General features: G+C 42.8%; 1 protein-coding gene across 3 annotated transcripts in view; it reads left to right on the top strand.

Annotated features, from left to right (window-relative positions):
- GREB1L (GREB1 like retinoic acid receptor coactivator) overlaps positions 1-19,193 on the top strand; it is a 247,207-nt gene that overhangs the window by 167,665 nt on the left and 60,349 nt on the right. For all 3 annotated transcript variants that reach the window (XM_054984549.1, XM_054984550.1, XM_054984551.1), the window contains 2 exons: positions 6,856-7,195; positions 18,937-19,052. In XM_054984549.1, coding sequence (XP_054840524.1) covers positions 6,856-7,195; positions 18,937-19,052 — 456 coding nt within the window. The remainder of the gene's footprint in view (positions 1-6,855; positions 7,196-18,936; positions 19,053-19,193) is intronic.

Genomic DNA, 19,193 nt, shown 5'->3' on the forward strand with positions numbered 1-19,193 from the left:
GATCTCTCCTCAGAGGGTTTGTTAATTTCCTCTTCACCTCCTAGAACTGGAGATAAAACTGACAGAGCCTTCAGGAGGCAAAGAGGAAATTAATAAACCCTCTGAGGAGATCTCCCTTGCTCTGTAGAGAGGGGAACTTGACAAAGCCTTCTGATCTCTCTTAAAACTCAGCTTCCCAGCTAACATTGTGACTCCCTTCACATGCAGTCCTCGTGTAATTTGTCATTTGCAGCTTGGCTCCCTGAGAGGTAGGTTAGTGTGAGTGTGTGTCTCTATGTGTGACAGCATGCTTCAATGGCAGAGCCAGGGTTCAAACTTGGGTTTCCCAGATCCTAGTGCAACATTCTAAGTTCACCACGCCAGCTCCTCCAAGTAGGAATGGGGAAAGACACTTGGTCTGCCAAACCACACTAACGCACAATAGTGAAACAGCTCAAACTTTTATATAATAGTGTCTGTGATGAAGTGAGTTCTGAAGGAGTCAAATGACAGAGTTTACCAGAATCCTTGTTCTAGAAAAACTCCTATGCCTTTGAAAGCTGCATGACAGAGAGTAAGGCTGATCTTTTTATCATTTGATCTCCTTGTTAGGTATGGCTGTGTCTGTAACCTGGGACAAAAGAGCTGACAGCTTAAGTTGCTACAGGCCTTGCTTTTGGTCTGCATTACACTGGGAATGAGGAAGAGCCTATTGATGCCAAGAGAAGCAGCAAAGACTAATAACCATTGCAACAGATAGCATCTAGGGTCTGCATTCAGTGGGTTAGTAGGAGGCGAGTAATTGAGAGAGTGATACCATTTTAGTGTTTTTTCTGTTCCTGTGCCTTCTGCCCCTCACCTTCTCAGTGTTGCCCCTTGTAACTAAAATGTCACATTTTCTTTGGGGAGGAGAAGACTGCGATTATTGAAACAATACTCATCATTCCCTGAAGGAAGTTGTTGTGGAACCCTGCCTTTGGCATTCTGTTAGTGAATCAGACCATTGGTCTTTCAATGTCAGTGATGTCATATTGGCAGTAGGTCTCCAAGGTCTCAGGCAGAGGTCTTTCGCGTCACCTACATTCTGATCCCTTTAACTGGGATTGAATCAGGGACCATCTGCAGGCACAGCAGATGCTCTGTGACTGAGTCATGCCCCCTCCTCTGACGATATATTTAACCTGCAGCTTTTATGAGGGAAACATTGCTAGTAAGTGTTGAGGAGAAAAGACTGGTAACCAAATACATGGTAAATATGCATTGCTGCGATGGTTGGGAAGAAACATGGAAGGCATCAGTGGTCAAACTTTGAGGCAAGGCATTTATCTCCTTACATGCATACATATGTAGAGTGCATTATTCATTTATCCTCTCTTGGAAGAATAATGTTTCCTGAGGTAGAGTTACCTGTAAGGGTCTGATAAGTTCAGAGAGAGCATAAAGGAAGAGCATTTTGCTTTCTGCCTTGGCTTTTTAACAAAGTACATGCTTATTTTTTCAAAATGCTCTTTTTACTGATCTTCCATTTTCAACGTATCCACTGCTGAGTCTGTGGTTGGTTGGCATGAGGTCAGAATGATACAATTCCATAATCTGCCATGGATTTTAGACCGCAAGTATGCTGCGATTGGCTGCTGAGTCAGTTGGAATCCTGTGCTCCTTTACCTGTGTAGGCAGAACAGTAGAATGTAGGGGGTTGGTTTTTGACTGTCCATTGAGTTCACCTGGGAGTGTATTGGATTATGTTATCACAGAATGGTATACCATCTCTGGATCAAGACCAATATTTGGAGAGTTTGAGTTCTTGACTAGTTCCATTCCACTCTGTGCTGTGACCCTAATACTACTCATTAAGGCTGTGCATGGGTGGGGAGATTCAGTATTCCCGCTTTGGGTATTTCCGCTTTGGTAAACTGATTCGGGAAACCCCAAAATCCAAAGCGGCAAGCCACTTCAGATTCATGTTTCGGGAATCGCTTCGGTATGCTCCGTGAAGATTCGGAGCATACTGAAGCGAGGAGGGAAACTCCCCAACACTACCCCCCACCCTCCCTTGGGCAACCTCTCTACCCCCCCACCCCCCTGGGGAGACCCCTCCACCCAACCCTGGGGAGACCCCTCCAAATCCCACCCACTTACTTGGCAGCGGGAGGTTTATCAGCTGGGCAGCAGGCATGGCGGTGGCAGCAGCTCTCCTCTGCCGCTGCACCGCTGCCCAAGCCTGCAGGGTGGTGGGGAAGGCTGGAGCTGCCTCCTCTGGCCCTTCCTGCCCCTCAAATGGCCGTGGTGCGCTGGTGCTGCAGCGGCCATTTGAGGGGCAGGAATGGCTTTCTCCGCCTCCTCTGGCCCTTCCTGCCCCTCAAATGGCTGCTGCAGCACCAGCGTGCCACGGCCATTTGAGGGGCAGGAAGGGCCGGAGGAGGTGGCTCCGGCCTTCCCCACCACCCTGCAGGCTCAGGTGGCAGCCTGGCAGCAGCAGAGGAGCCAGCCCGGAGCCACCACAAGGTAGGTGGGGGGGAGGTGGGGATTTGATGTTTAAAGGGCCCCGCTGCTGCTTGCAAGCAGGGGCAGGGGCCTTTAAACAAGCCCCGAAGCGACCCGAATTGCTTTGGTAAGCTTAGCTTCAGCATTCCCGCTTCGGTAAGCTTAGCTTCAGGAATGCCGAGGCTTGCCGAATCAAGTCTGCTTTGGGTAACTTTACCCAAAGCAAAACCCGAATAGCACAGCCCTACTACTCATCTTCGAGAGAGAGTCACATGGGGGATTTAGCTGGGATCCTAAGCCTTTTCAGCCAGTATAACTGGGCAAGAGGTTTGCATCCTAAGTTTTAAACAGTCCTTTTATAAAATGAATAGTCAACCAACTTGTTTTTACTAAGTTTCTGAGATACTTTGCACTGTGCCCCCCAAACTATCCATCTTTGAGAGATGGTGACATAGGGAATGCTTAGATAATCTGTAAATCAAGCACCTATGAAAAAATCTGAATTGCTTAATTTGTAAATTTAAACATAACATCATCTTCATAAAGAGAGACCTTGTATTCCATAGTTCAGTTGTATTCCAAACAATTGAACCCATATATTACTTCTAATTGATTTGATAGGGGGGAATAGTGAAGAACCCTCAGCCACGGTCTCTTTCTCTCCATAGTACAAAACAGTTTGCAACAGAGCTGTCTATATGTGTTCACAATTCAAATTCCATTCCTCCATTAATCTCTTTAAGAATGACTGACAGGCCTTCGTTTCCTATGTTGTCAAATACTTTTTCACTAGTTACGAAGAAAAGAACACTGTATTTCTTATTGCTGTTTGTTTAAGCTCTTTTTCATGCTGCAGTATTTTAAAATACTGAATTTTTGATTTCAGAATTATGAGCTTTATAGCCTAAACTATGGTTATGGGGATAGAATGGTAGTTTTATGTATCAAATAAAATATTCCTGCTCATTATCTCAGCAGTTTATATTTTTTTATATCGCTTTTAGCTATTTGGGGCTATTTGGAGGTTGTTCTCCATTCTGACTTCCAGATTGCACTGGGAATGATCAGGAGAGACCTTTGGCTTGTATTGATGTTATTGGTATACCCTTTCCCTGAATTAAGAGCACTTAACTAAACAAAATGAAAGGTAGTTAAAAGTCAAGATACTGCAGCACACAATTTCACAAGCACCAGTTATATGTATAGGCAGATCAATTATGTGGCAGTGTGAGAGAAGGTAACCAGGGCCACCATGATCCCCTGGACAATGATTCCACCTGGGCCATCCGTATGACCCTGACTGAAACCAAATATGGTAACACAACAAATCTCTTGGCTTCCTGATAACATGAACATAATAATTGTTTATTGGGTAAAAACAATAAAGGAAAAGGATTACTAAAGAATAGGTTTTCGTTCATGTATGATTTACAGTGCGCAGTGTGCAGATTTACAGTGTGCAGAATCCCCAGCCAAGGGATATAGCCATTTGTAATTGCTAATACAGATTACTGCAGATTTCCATTCATGTAAATGGTGGAGGGAGGGGAAAAATCACCCTTTTACTATTTTCATAGTGGGAAAATAGTAACTTGGGAATTAGTAACTTGACTGATCATAATATTAATAGATGTTTGCTGTTCATAATATTTTTATGTTCATAATGTTATCAGAGGTTTGCTGTTCTACTGTTACACATGTTTTACTTTTCAGCCAGAGTAAGAATGAGAAGGAATGATACCAAAACTTGAAAAAGGGTGTGTGTGTGTTTTGCCTTGCTCCAGTGCTGGCTTGGTTGATGGGTTTAGCAGCATATTTGCCTCAGCCTCACTGTAGTAAAGTATCCAGCCTCCAATGACTTCCAGCTCAGCTTCAATGTTGCTGGAAAATGGGTTTTCCCCTGCTTCCCCACAGCCTTCGTGGTACATTTGTGTACTTCCCGGAGTTTCACAGGCTTTTCTCAAACCTTTCTCAAACCTGCTTCACTCTGAAGTTTTGGGAAAGATCACAGTAAAGCCTTGATGGCTGCTGCATGGATAGGAGAATTTGGATTTTCCCCACCCACGACAGCCATTTTCCTTGAGATTGTCTGCTCAGCATCCACTTCTTCCCCTGCCACAGGAGGCTTTAATTTTTTTTAAATTGGCACTATAATATCATTATATTGATATAATGTTACTACAAATATATGTAACAGGTTTTCTGAATTCCAAGCTTTCATTTAAAAATCAGTACATTTCTAGCCTTCCATTGTGCAGATATAAGGGGAAAGGCATATTTCTGAAATAAGAGCTAGATACTTACTTTTTTAAAAAACAAAAGCTTGGAATTAAAAGAACCCGGTAACATGTGCTTCTGGAATTTTGTCTCCCTGTTTCAACCCGCCCCCCCCCCTTGGTGATAATCCGTATCTGGGCTCTACTTCTTCAGACTTTGGCTGGGGTCTTGCGTAACTGAAAACTTGTCAATCCAAGAAAACAGAAAGAAAGCTAACATTTTAGTGAGAAGATCCGTGTAGAACTCTTCTCCCTGTATGAAGAAGGTATTTTTTGTTTGGAGGAGCACTTAGTCATAGGAGCCCCTGCTCCTCTCAGCTGCAGTCTGAAGTGGTGCAGACATAGACTGAGAATGAAACCAGAGACAAACAGAAGTACAGCTTGTTAAATACCTGCTTCAGAAAGAACAAAGTAGTTGATGCAGATTTTCAAATCACTGAACTATGAATAATAAAGCTGCAAAGATCACTCTGCTATTCTGTTCCAGCAATAACATTTTAAAGCATGTTCATGATTTAGATACTTCTTAACCTGAAGTGCTGAGATACACAACAAAAAACCAAGTGTGACAAAAAATGGATAGGATTGTCTAGAAAATGTGAGTAGTATGGATCTTTAACCACTTCTAGATTACTTCAGCTTTTTTCACTATCAAGTTTTTGCGATCCTCTGGCTTTTAATGCTCTCTTTAAAATACCCAGTATTTTAAATTAAAGCTTTGTATTTTCATTCTTTGGAGAAAAGCATATATCGATCCTTGTCATATTTCATTGGCAAGAGCAATTTTGTGCCTTTAAGTACTATACTTTTTAAGCTGGTGCAAAGAATTGGCAACATCTAACTTACTACAAAAAATTAATACAGTATCAGTTATAGGCTATATATTGAACTTGCTGAAAGCCACTGATAGATGTAGGGCTCTTTCTTTTAACCTAAGATCTAAGTTTACAAGGCAAATGGGAGTGCTTGTGATCTGGTAACAGGTTAAGGCATTAATCTTGAATATGCAGGCTTGGTTAAGAACAAAAGTATGTCAGTGGAGAAGACCAAGGTCAACATAGTCCAACATTTTTTAATGTTGGACAGCCAGGCAACAATAAGAGGTCCCCCAGAAGTGGGCGGGTGATCTACGACATTCCTCTCTTTTACTTACCCTGGCTGTAACTGTTACAACATACTCTACTGTTCCCCCGTCCCACAAACACACACTAAGAAATGTATGTGTTCTGTTGTTGTATTTTACAATTAAATTGAATATGGATATAATTAAACTCTGATTCCTTGTCCGCATGAAATATGTGGAAACAGTAAAGAATAGAGCCATAGCTCAATACTACAGTGTATGCTTTGAATGTATAACACTCTATGTTTGATCTAATTTAAGGGTTCTCAGGGCTACTTTATGCATTATATGACATGTTTTAATGGATACAAAGATATTTTAAATATAAAATGTGACTGATGTGTATGCCTGTTAGGAAGCTGGAACTGACTGTAGTTCATTTGTTAATGTACACAGCAGAAAAATCTGGGTTTTATCACCTCCAGAGGAGAGAGTCAGGTCTGAGACCTACTGCCTTGGACTGATTCATAATTCAACTACCAACTGAAATGTTCACAGAGATTGCATGGATACAAGTCGTTACAAATGCTGTCTTTGCAACCTGTGAATATTATGCCAGCAGAGTGAATTCAGGCAACCAAGTCTCAGTGCTGAAGTTGTCACTTACTAGCTCTGCTCCCTATTTGTATAGCGCGTCTCATGCTGTGTCTCAGTAGTGGCTAACCTGGCAGTAGCAATCCAGTCATTTACATAAAGCTGCAGTTAGCATGCGAAGAAAAGTATACAGTAATTCAGTTTTCCTGTGTCCCAGTTAGTATTCTAAACTCCCTTTCCTACAGTTTGTCTACACTGGAGCTGTATATATCAGACTTGGTGAGTGATTTCTAATGTATACAAATCCTTATATCATGAATCATTAATTAAAATGATAACACGTTTAGAAATCCTGAAATGTGCATTTCATAAGACCTCTTCCTTTTTTTTAATGGTTGCCTGGTGTTAGACCTGTATATTTTGACCTGACTGACTAAAACCAAGTGTATTCCTTTCAAGGTACCCCAGACTGCACAGCATGGTGATTCGCTGCTATCTGCTTATTCAGCAGTATTTGGAAGCCTTAATGGCTCTCACTACCATGGCCTCACTAAGAGACCATAGCACACCTGAGACACTCAGCATAATGGATGATATCATCACTTCACCCGGCAAGGATAAGAGTGGCCGTGGCCACATGCTTGTCATCAGGATTCCCTCAGTGCAGCTGGCAATGCTGGCCAAAGAGAGGCTGCAAGAAGCACGAGATAAACTAGGTCTGCAGTATCGTTTTGAGATCATCCTGGGGAATCCGGCTTCAGAACTTATTGTTGCCAAGCACTTTGTGAAACGGTTAAAGGTTAGCATCAAAGACCATTGTTGCATAAATGATACAGAAGTCTAGATGGAATCTTGTTATACTGCTATAGCAAAATACCTAGAATTTTGCAGAACAGGACAATTCTGGAGACTGGTTCAACTTTGTCAGCAAAGGTGTGGAAAATCTTGTCAAAATAATAAACAAACAGAAAGGGAGATATGGTGGGGATATGGAAGTACAGAGGTAACATTAAAAAAATCTTATAAATGATTACAGATCCTATTTTTCTACTCATTCCAAAAACAACTACAACATTTGAGTATTATCTGAAATTCTTGATAACCAAGTGTCAAGGCTCACAGCCTGAATAAATCATAGTATGCTGACCAGGAGTTTTTCCTCCAGCAGCTGCATTCAGAGGTATATTCTCTCTGAATTTGCAGGCTCCATTCAGGGCCTAGCCTCTAGGAGTTGCAATAATCCCCCCTTTAAAACTTTCTAAGGTAGTGGCCATCACCATATAATTAAGCAGGGAATATCACAAATTAATGACCCTTGCATGTGAAGAGGTTGCACTTTATGACTTTCTATCCAGGATAAATAATAGCATGAAACAGTGATGGAAACCGATTTTACTAGGAGGAAAATACTGCTTTCACTATTCATGATATAAGCAAGGTGGCTAGGACGGCCCTAACAACAGCAGAAAGCATTTGAGGATCACACTTTGAGGGGAAACAAACTGTACCCAAGGTTTCCCTGATCATCCAAGCTGAAAACACTGTTCAATATCCTTATTCTCATAGAATATAAAATCTGCTTTTTCAGTAATCAAAATGTTACATATGTTCCCATTGGATTATTATATTTTGCTTCATGCATTTGAGTTAATACAATAGTGGAGGATGAGAGAAGCATTCTATCTCCTTTTGCACAAAGAGCTGTAGGTGAGTTTATTGTATAGGCTTGATGCAACTGGTATTGTTTCCAAATATATGTTCCAAATATATACTGAACGTGCAGGAAACTGTAAGCAGATTGAGTGGTGAAGGAAAGCATATCTTTAATAGATGAGTTCTGTTCCCAATCCTGGGAGAGGAATTAGTCATAGTGCTCTTCGCAATGAAAATTTCTGAAAAGCAGGGTGGCATATTGACTCATTGATCCACTGTTAAGTGTTCCATTTTCAGACCATTTCTTTTTCCTCAAAAGAAATGACTCATAATGCACAGCATCTGTCTGAGGGGGCGAGAGAGAAAATGGCAGATAGAGAGGAGCAAAGAGCTAAGAGAAAATGGTTGTTGGATTGTACATCCATATTTCAGGGGAGTCTTTGTTAATGCTTTTGGAAGAGGCCATTATTACCTCATGGTGTATCAAGGCTTTATTTTCTGTTCTTTCCAAGGCGCTTTAATGGTCACATTGCTGGGTCTTATGTATGCTTTTGTTCATTGCCCATTTTTTTGTGCAGTCCCATGTGGGACTGTGTATGTGCAGGGCTGCCGACCAGCAAGGTTCTTTAAAGCTATCATCTGCTACGGGGCGCACGTCTCCTCAGTGTGTATACGGGGCATTTCCCACCAAGCATTCCACCAGGAGGCAGTGCCCCCTTATCCTCAGTTCTTTCTTCGGCTCCAGCCAGGAAGGTTCTTGCAGCCACTCCACTTCTACCTAAAAAGAGAACAAAGAGAGAAAATATAAATGAAAGTATGGCAGAGAAAGCACTTTCTGAACGTTGCACCACGTGTGCAACAAAAATGGATAGGCACACCATTTGTTTGGAATGTCTGGGGGAAGGGCACAACTTGCAAACTTGCGAGCACTGCTGTAAATTTATCCCAAAAGCTCAGGCTGAAAGAGCTACAAGGCTGAAAGTGTTCCTCTGGGAGAGGACCATGAAAGCCTCTGATATACCGAAGGTTGTGTTCCCCTCGGCAGGAAGCAGAGACTATGCAAGTGCGCCAGCTCAGACTTCGACTTCGAGGACCATATTCCCTGTTTGGATCTGACATCCCGCCAAATCAATCAGATAAAATGGCTCCGACGACTTCGGATCCAACAAGAATATCAACCTCTCAAGACTCAGAGCCTCACTAAAGTCCCTCGGATCTAACGACTGCCTTCAACATCACTGTCTAGATCAGAGCCAGTCTTGACTTCGACTGTGAAGCCTAAGAAGAGATACGCTGAACCAACTTCCCCTCAACCATCAGATCTGAAGATCTCGGATGTAATCGCCATCTCGGATCCGACTATCTTGGATGTGAAGAGCATGGAACCAAGATCCATGAGCCACTCTAGGACAGCACTGGAGGATCTGAGCCAGAGGATTGCTGCCTTCATAGAAGCCCCAGGAAAAAAAGGTGAAAAATAAGACAAAACGCAAGGAGAAATGAAAAAAGGAAGTGGAGAGCATTATGATGGAAAGACCCCGAATGCCATAATTCCACTCTAGGTCTCCCTCCTACCTCTCCTCAGCTGAGGAAGATTGAAGAGGTAATTCCCACAGACCTACTCTGGACCATAAGGAATGATGACAAGCAACCATGCTGTTCCCATGCCTGCTGAGAATGGCCTCAACATGCCCACCAACCGAGATATGGGCTTGAGATGGGAGAACCTTATGGGAGCCAGTCCATAATATCAAGTCTCGAAAGCTTTGACCAGCCAGGGGGATCAGGGATGCAATATGAAATCCCTTGCTCATCCCTATCATACCAGTCTTCTGAACTCGACTGAGAAAGGAGCCCCAGTCCCACATCCGACCCATCTCTGGACGAACTGGTGATGGGAACTGGTCAAGTCTCCCCTACAGAAGATTATCATTTATATGCAGAACAAATGGTCAGGATGGCATGGCCCCTTGATATTGAGATCTCAGTGGTGGATCCAAAACCAAAATACAAGGTCCTGCAATACCTGTATTCAGAGAGTACATCCAGTATATCCTTCCCTGTCATTGAAGGTTTCGTAGAACTCATCAACTCCATCTGTGAGAAACCAGCATCGACCCATGCTACAGCCAAGAAGTCTGAAGGCCTGTACAAAACAAGGGAGGACAAGGGAGGACGTCTTTTCATTTCTATTCAGTCACCTGCCTCCGTCATCTTTGGTGACTGAAGAAATGCAGGCAAGACAACAACAGGGATCACACTCAGCATCTATGGATAAAGAAAGTAGGAAACTGGACAGTCTCGGCAGAAAGCTCTACTCTTCATCAGCGCTCAACATAAAGATTGCAAACTACACTGCGATCATGGGGGTCTAACAGGTGTTCCTATGGAACCACATGTCCACCTTTGTGGATAAACTGCCCGAAGACCAAAAGGTATTAGCCAAGATGATACTGGAAGAAGCCCTAGAACTGTCTAAACAGCAAATTAATGCAGGGTGGAATACAGTGGACACGTCTGCCAGGTCCCCTGCATCATCCATAGTACTCTGGAGGCAAACCTGGCTACGACCTACCACTTTACCACTTGAGACAGGGGCCAAGATAGAAGACCTACCATTTGAGGGTCAAACATTATTCTGTTCCAAGATGGATGACTACCTCTCACAGAAGATAAAAGATAGGCAGACCGCCTGCTCATATGGAGTACTTCCTCCAAAACAACAACCTACCCAACATTACCTTTATCGCCCTCAGCAACCTTACAAGAGCAACAGGTTAGCCAAATATTATGCAGCCTGGGCAAAAATTACCTCTGATGTTTGGGAATTGAAGGTTGTTAAAGTTGGTTATAAAGTTGAGTTTTCCAGTTACCCTGTTCAGAGTCTCCCTGATTTTTCTCAAAATGTTTCCTCTGTTAAATTCCAAGCAGAGCTGATAGAGTTACAAAGCAAGGGGCTATACACGTAGTCCTGGCGTGCAAACCCCAATGGGGTTTCTTCTCCAGAATGTTTCTTGTGGACAAAAAAGATGGGGATGTCACCCATATTGGACCTCGGGGGTCTGAACAAGTTCATACGTACCAGGAAGTTTAGAATGGTAACACTCAATATGGTGTTACAATTACTCCCCCTTAATGCCTGGTTTGCAGTCCTAGACCTAAAGGATGCGTATTTTCATATTTCTATCCATCCGGCTCATAGAAAATTTCTGAGGTTCACTTGTAATAGTAGAATTTTTCAATACCAGATTTTACCCTTCAGCCTCTTTACAGCCCCTAGGGTCTTTACAAAATGCATAACTGTAGTAGTGGCTTGCCTGAAAACAGGGATGTTCTATTTACCCCTACTTAGATGATTGGCTGATCTCAGCCCTGTCAAGTGAAATGCTAGAACAACATGTAGGGCTAGTGATTAACAACTACAAAAGGCTGGGATTGGTGGTTAACTTTTAAAAATCTGCACTCTCGAAGGGCACAATTCATAGCAGCCGTTCTGAACAACGTTGCTAATAAGGGTTTCCTGCCCCAAGAGAGGGCAAATAGAATTAAAAATTTGGTGAGACAATTAGCCGCTGCAGGTTTCAATTGGTGCTGACCATTCAGACCCTACTGGGATTTATGGCAGCCACCATAGCTGTGGTACCTATGGCTAGACTACATATACGTAAATTACAGCTGTGGTTCTTATCTGTCCATGACTTCAAAACACAAGGACAGAATAAGAAATATACAATCCCTAGGGCAGTACTTAAGTCACTGATGTGGTGGGGTAAGGAAGACCACTTACTAAGCAGGAATAGAATTTGGGTTACCACAGGTGGAGGTAACCATATCCACAGATGCTTCTATATCTGGTTGGGAGGCCCCATTGTGGTTCACTCAACACTCATGAGAAATGGCTGAGACATGAACAGGAGTTACATATTAATGTTCTCAAATTAAGAACCATTCGTTATGCCCTAACCGCTTCTGCAGTTATTGTAAAACAGAAAAGAGTACAGGTGCTGACCGACAACTGTACTGCTATGTTTTATTTAAACAAGCAGAGAGGCACGTTCCAGAATACTATACAAAGAAGCAATTCTTATTTGGGAATGGGCATCAAAACGAGAAACAACCCTCCAGGCTGTACACATACCAGGCACTACAAATGTAATGGCAGACAAATTGAGCAGACTCAACACAGAGAACCATGAGTGGTCTCTAAAGGACACATATTTAGAGCAAGTATTCCAGGAGTGGGGACATCCAGATATAAACCTGTTTGCGATGGAGGGGAATCAGAAAACACCCAAGCTTTGCTCAAAGGGAGGCAAAGGCCAGAATTCCCTAGGGGACGCATTCCAATTATATTGGAAGGGACACCTCTTCTATTCCTTTCTTTCTATTCCCCTGATTGCTAGGACAATCAGCAAAATAGAGAGAGACAAGTCAAACATAATCCTAGCAACACCCTACTGGCCCAGACACCCCTGGTTCCAGCACATGATGCACCTCTCCAGGGACTCACTGTTTCACTTTGGATCAGAACCAGACCTTCTCAGCATCAAAGGGGTATGGTATCACGACTAGAGATGGGCACAATCCAAAAATTTTTAACAATCTAGTGGATTGTGGATTGCCGATGACGATCCCGAATTAACGATCTGCGCCGATCATCTCCCGTTCCTGAGCCATGGATCGTGGATCGTGGAGGCAAAAGCGGAGGGCCGCCCCGCTGTTCCCAACGATACAGGAACGGTGGGTGATGCCGGCAGCATCTGTGTTTGTGTTTGGCCATCTGTGTTTGGCCATCCGAGCTGCTTATAAGGGTTTGCAGGGATGAGATTGGAGTGCTCATGGCTACAAAACACCCCCTTCCCCCTCCCTCCCCTGCTTAAGATGTTTATAAAGCAGTGTTTCATGAACTTTTAAAAATGTCTTGATTAAACAATTATAACTATTTTCATTGTAATGCAAAGCAGCATCAGGAGGCTGCTGTTGTTCAGCAAATGAGAAGCGGGGAGGCTAACCCATTACTTTCCAGCTGTTACTCTGATCAAAGTTTTCCTGAAGCTTTTTTTGTCCCCTGCAGGAGAAAAGACAGGAGTCGCCATACCTTTTTCCTATAGAAAGAAAGCAGTTCATGCAGTAGTGTTGTCAACTTCCAGGTGGGACCTGGAGATCTCTCAGAACTACAAGTGATCTCCAAATGACAGAGATCCATCCCCTGGAGAAAATAGTACCTTTGGAGGGTGAACTCTATGGCATTAATACTCCCCTGAAATCCCTCCCACTCCCTTCCCCCTCCCTCCCCTGGGTGTCTTCTCCCAACTTGTGACTGCTTTGCTGCTCTGTGGTTGGAAGGAAGCCCTGCTGATCAAGGAAAGCTGGGCTTCCATTCGGGTTTCTAGGGCGACAGAAGGAGGGCAAACAGAGCTCAGGCTTTCCCCTGGCTCCATTGCCAGGGGAATAGATTGCTGGCGCCTGAGTGTCTGGATCCCCGATCCGAGCCCGAAAGCAACGATCCAGGCCTCTCCCGATCACTGGATCGTTGGCCGTGGATGATCACGATCCATCGGGTCACGATTGTGCGATCACCATTATCGTGGGTTTTTTTCAATCGTAATGCGGATCGTGTCCATCTCTAATCACGACCTACCCAGACTGAAGCTGACAACCTAGCAGATAACTGGACAAGAGGACTTTCTGACAGAGTGGCAGAAATCATTCTTAACTCTAGAAGAGAGAATACCAGGAAATCCTATGGTCCTAAGTGGAACAGATTTAGCATATGGGCTACACAAAAGGGGTTAGACCTACTGACTGTCCATTATCACAGGTGTTTGAATTTTTACTAACTCTGAAGGACAAAGGGCTATCTAATTCATCAATTAATGTTACTTAGCTGCCATATTGGCCTTTCATCCCAGAGAAGATGGGAAAACAGTTTTTTCACATCACATTTCTAAGTCTTTCCTCAGAGGATTAGGTAATGTGTTTCCACCTGTCAAAGATTTGTACCACAGTGGTCCTTGCAATTGGTACTAGCCAGACTTACGTTGTCTCCTTTTGAACCAATGGCTAGTTGTTCCTTGAAATACTTATCATTGAAAGTATCCTTCTTAGTGGCCATTACATCCACAAGAGTGGTGAGTGAGTTAGCAGCTCTCAGATCAGATTCTCCTTTTCTCAAGATACATCAGGGTAAAGTAGTAATATGCCCCTGTACCAAATTCAGACCCAAGGTGGTGAGCCAGTTCCATCTATTTCAAGACATAGTACTCCCAGTGTTTTTTCCCACACCTACCACAAATTCAGAGAGGGCCTTACACATGCTCGATGTACAAAAAGTGATTCTATTTTGCTTAAAACACACAACACTCCTCAGAAAAGACAAACAACTTTTTGTTTGCTATACTGGCCCTAGAAAAGGCAAAGTGGCCACAGCACAATCCATAGTGAGATAAGTAATATTGGCCATCAAAACATGTTGCACAACAGCACACTTGTCCTTTGGAGGTGAAGGCACACTCTACAAGATCCCAGGCGTCTTCAGCAGCTTGGGTGAGAGGAGTGCCCATCCGTGACATCTGTTATGTGGCAACTTAGTCCTCTTCAGACACATTCGTGAAGCACTGTGCCCTGGATATGATGGAGAGAAAAGAATCAGCAGTAGGACAAGCTGTACTCCATTTACTCTTCCAATAGAGCACATTCACCTCCAGGGTAAGAAGCTTGTTAGTCTCCCATGTGGACTGCACAAGAAGATGGACAATGAAAACAAAGTTGCACTTATCGTAAGTGTTGTTCATTGACGTCTTCTGTGCAGGCACACATACCCTTCCTCCTGTCCCGCTGTGCCTGTTGAATACTTACCTTGGGTTGGCAACTCAGGAGAACTCAGGGTAAGGGGGCACCACCTTCAGGAGGCATGCTTGGCGGAAAACACCCATGAGCACCGAGGAGACGTGCACTCCCTAGTGGACGATAGCTTTAAAGAACCTTACCAATGCCAAGACCACGGCAATACAGCCCGGAAAACCCACAACAACCAACCTTGCCAATTGGCAGCCCTGCGCATGCGCAGTCCCATGTGTGCCTGTACAGAAGATGTCAATGAACAACAATTCCAGTAACTGCAACTCTGTTTTTTTCATTAAACATGCATTGTATTCTCCTCTTTGTTCAGATGGCCATTTAATAGTTTGTGCTTCAGCAACAATTGCCGGCTCTTACAGGGTTCTGAGTCCATTTAAGTCTCTGAGGTGATAAGGCTTTGCATGAGCTTACCACTCTTCTGCTTATGCTGCCTTATTGTAGTCTGCTCTACCCTTCTTTTCCCTTTCAATATGTGCTGCTACCAAGCTACATATATACAGCAAAGTGAAAATAAATATATCTCTCAGAAAGCTTCCCCTGGATTAACATATAACCATACAGTATTGCCAGCAGCTATCTGTGGGCAGTACTCCAGAAGCAACTTCAATGAAGAGGACCTTATGAGTAGGGTTGCCAGGTTGCCAGGTGGGGGTCCTGGCTGTGTGTGTGTGTGGGGGGGGACAAATTGGGCCTGAATCAGCCTGGATGAGGCCCAATCCAGCGCTGAACAGGTCACTGTAGAGCGTGGGAGTGCTCCTGTGCTCTGCAGTGGCTCAATCCAGGCTTGAATCAGCCCATTTCAGGCCTGAATCTGCCCTGATTGGGCCTGAATCAGCCTGGAATGGGCCACTGTGGAATGGGCCACAGCCTGGAATGGGCCACTGGAATGGGCCACTGAATCAGCCTGGAATGGGCTTCTGCGCTCCACAGCGGGCCAATTTGGGCCTGAATTGGTTCATTTTGGGCCCCATCAAGGCCTGAATTGGGCCATGTCAGGCCCGCGGGAGCATGCCGCACCCACTGGGAGCATGCACCAGAAGGCCTATGCCTCCCCCACCTGTCAGGTAAGCAGGGGTGGGGGTGAAAACAGGGGATCCCCCGCCACCGGCAGGAGAATGGTAACTGTTCTTATGAGGCCTCTTCATTGTACCAGCCCAGCCAGACAATGGGATGATAGAAGACTGTGGTGGGACAGGCCTCTGCACTGTTAGGGATAAATTTACAGCCCTCCCTCTGCCTTACTATTCTCCTGCTTTCCCCCAGGACTCCACTGTACTCTCTTGTCATTCGTTCTGTCCACCTGTACTACTTCACCAAAGTAAGCTAGGTGCTGCATTGCACTTGAGTCTGCATTGCACACAGAACACTGACCTGCTCCTGTATCTGACTCATTAACTTGCTATCCTTGACATTTTCCTCCTAAGCACTAATCTGCAATTGCCTTTTATTTCACAACCAAAGAAAACTATTTTTTAAAAACTTTTTATTTTCAATAACAACAAAAGGGATGATATTCAACAACAAAAATGTGATAGTTACAGAAGATCTTCGGTGTTACATATTACCAGATTTAAACATTTTAAGAATAATTTTAATTAAAAATATATGAAACACTGATTTAGAATTTAAACAGTATATCTTATCGTTTATACAGACACTCAACTACCTTCCCTCTTGCTGAAATTGCCCCCTTCCCTCCCCCTAACTTAATGATTTATAGTTAACTTTCCCTTGATGATATTTAGTGTTCCCTTCCCTAACCCACCCCACTTCCCCTATGAAAATAGATATAGTTTTCTAGAATCAGTAGTCAAGTATTACAGACTATCGCTAAACATATGTAAAAAAACCCTCAGAATTTTAAAATTAAAGCACTTGACCATGCAGTTTAAACATACCTAGGTTGGTTAATACCCCACACAGGCACTTGGTATACTTACCAAGGTAGAAGAGCTGTACTACCTCAGGGAGCTAAACCAGAATTAAAATAATGCTTTTCTTTCCCCTCCCCCGAACCTTTATTGATAAATTATTAAACCCTATGCTTTTAAATTTACATTCAGTTATTTCTATGCAGACACGTGAGAAGTGATAGTGAGGAAAATGACTATTGAGTGTCTGATTGGGATTTTGCTACCCTTTTGAGTAGTTAGTTGTGATTGTTTCCTCTTAAGGGATATGTTCTCAAAGTCCATAGATGTCTTCAGATCAATGTTCTTTAGCAGGTTCAAACCTGATTTTTTATCTTCAGCCGATTAGGTTTTCCCTTTGACTTGGAGTTTTGTGAAGTTAGACCATTTGTAGTCTATTCTTACTTCTCTAAGAGTTTCTATGATCAATTTGAATTCTTTTCTTGTGTTGAGGATTTCTTTTGGCAGATCAGTAAGGACAGCAATATGGGTTCCATTATATGTAAGTGAATTCTGCAGTCTAGCTGTCTGTAGCATCTTCTTCCTTAATCTCCAGTCTGAGATCATTGCTAAAACATCTCTAGGCCCTTTCCTTCTAGGATTGTTTGGAAAGCCAAGCCGATGAGCTTTTGTGATTAGCAGGGCGGTACTGTCTTTTAGCTTTAGAGTATTTGTTAACCATTTTGTTAGCAATACTGCTGGGTCTTCATTTATTGCTTCTTCCTCTTCAATCCCTCTAAATTTAAGATTAAGTTGGTGATTTGAAAGTTCTAGGGATTGTATTCTGCTTTTCATTAAATCATTTTCTTTTTGCAATACTTGGATTTTGTTTTGCAGTGAATTAGTCGGATGTATTGTGCAGTTAGCTTTTTGAATAGCTTTAGTAATGTCTAGTTTTATATCCATAATCTGATCTGTTAGATTTATAATTTTATCCCAGATTTTTTGCTCCATTTTTTGTAATAGTAAAGGCAGATCGGTTTTGGATAAAGCTTTACCTGCTGCGTTTGCCTCCAACGCCATTTTAAATGCGTCTTCTCCAGCTCCGTTTTGAATTTCAAGAAGTTGAGGTGCAGGGAAGTAGTCTGGGAGCCTTCTAGCTGTTTTATTGTTTGAATTCTTATTTTTTGCATTATGCTTACACACATTTTGAGTGTTCATTGCGATATAAGATGTTTAAATATTGAGATTTGTTCCGAGGGGGGGGATGCAGAGCTCAGGTTTCTGTGACCGTCTTCCTCTGAAGCGACACTATGCCCTCCAAGAAAACTATTTTTAAGAAGAACCAGAAATAAAATAAAGGTTCCCCCCAACTACAACCCACCTAGTTTAAGCAAAAAATGCAGAAAAACACAAAAATAATAGTTTAAATAATATTTTAAAATAAAGTGCAAACCAGTCTTGGTATAAAACAAGACAACTAACTGTCTTTTCAAGTGGGCATCTGAATTAATCAAAGGCACAGATAGACCAGAGCAGTCAGAGGCACACCAGTATCACTCCAACAAATCTTGCTATGAAATAGTCAAGCTGGAGTTAGGCTTGATTTTTATCCCTTTTGGCCATGGTCAGAATGTTTTGGTCCATGAAAGTGTTGTCATGATTGGGAAAATAGTTGGAGCTCCCCCTAATGTGTGATTCCATTGGCCTGGGAGAGATGTTCCCCCCTTCCCGTTGCTGGGAAACTTGTTAAATAAAAAAAGGCCAATGATCTTTAAAATGCCATTCTTGAATATTTCCAGAAATATTTGGGACCCATATATTGTATTCCTGAGAAACCTGAATATAATCCAGATACCCATACCCCGAAAGTACCTAATAGCTATTTTCAGGCATATTTTAGTATCAAATATATCTGAGCACACATCTCTAATAATGACTTTTCCAAGGCCAGTGAGTCCAAATGTCTTCTATATCAAAGTTTAACATCCTACCTGCCAGACTGCACTAGATTGCTTTGGTAACCAAATTCACAAGAAATGAAAGATTATGCAAATTAACCCATCAGCATCCTGCTAACCACAGAAAATGACTCAGTTTGGGTGCCTATGTGAAGCCATATTTTAGTACAAAGAATTAATAAGAAATAATGTTGGAAAATGTTCTTTTCTAACAGGCATGGAGAGGGAATGACCGGGAGGATTGGTTTCCTCATACTTACCAGGATTTAGAAGGCCTGCCTTGTATTGTTGTTTTAACTGGCAAGGACCCACTTGGTGAAACTTTTCCCAGGTATGTTCAAGAAGTAATAATATTGGACTTTGTGTTCTATTCTCCTCCAAATGAGTCAATAGCATTTGGTTTACCTGTGAACCCTCACTATTATCCTTGGATAGTAGTCTGTCTCTCCCAGTTGCAATGTGACAAACACAT

The sequence above is a fragment of the Eublepharis macularius genome, chromosome 7 (genome assembly GCF_028583425.1).
Source record: "Eublepharis macularius isolate TG4126 chromosome 7, MPM_Emac_v1.0, whole genome shotgun sequence".
In the NCBI taxonomy this organism is placed as follows: domain Eukaryota; kingdom Metazoa; phylum Chordata; class Lepidosauria; order Squamata; family Eublepharidae; genus Eublepharis; species Eublepharis macularius.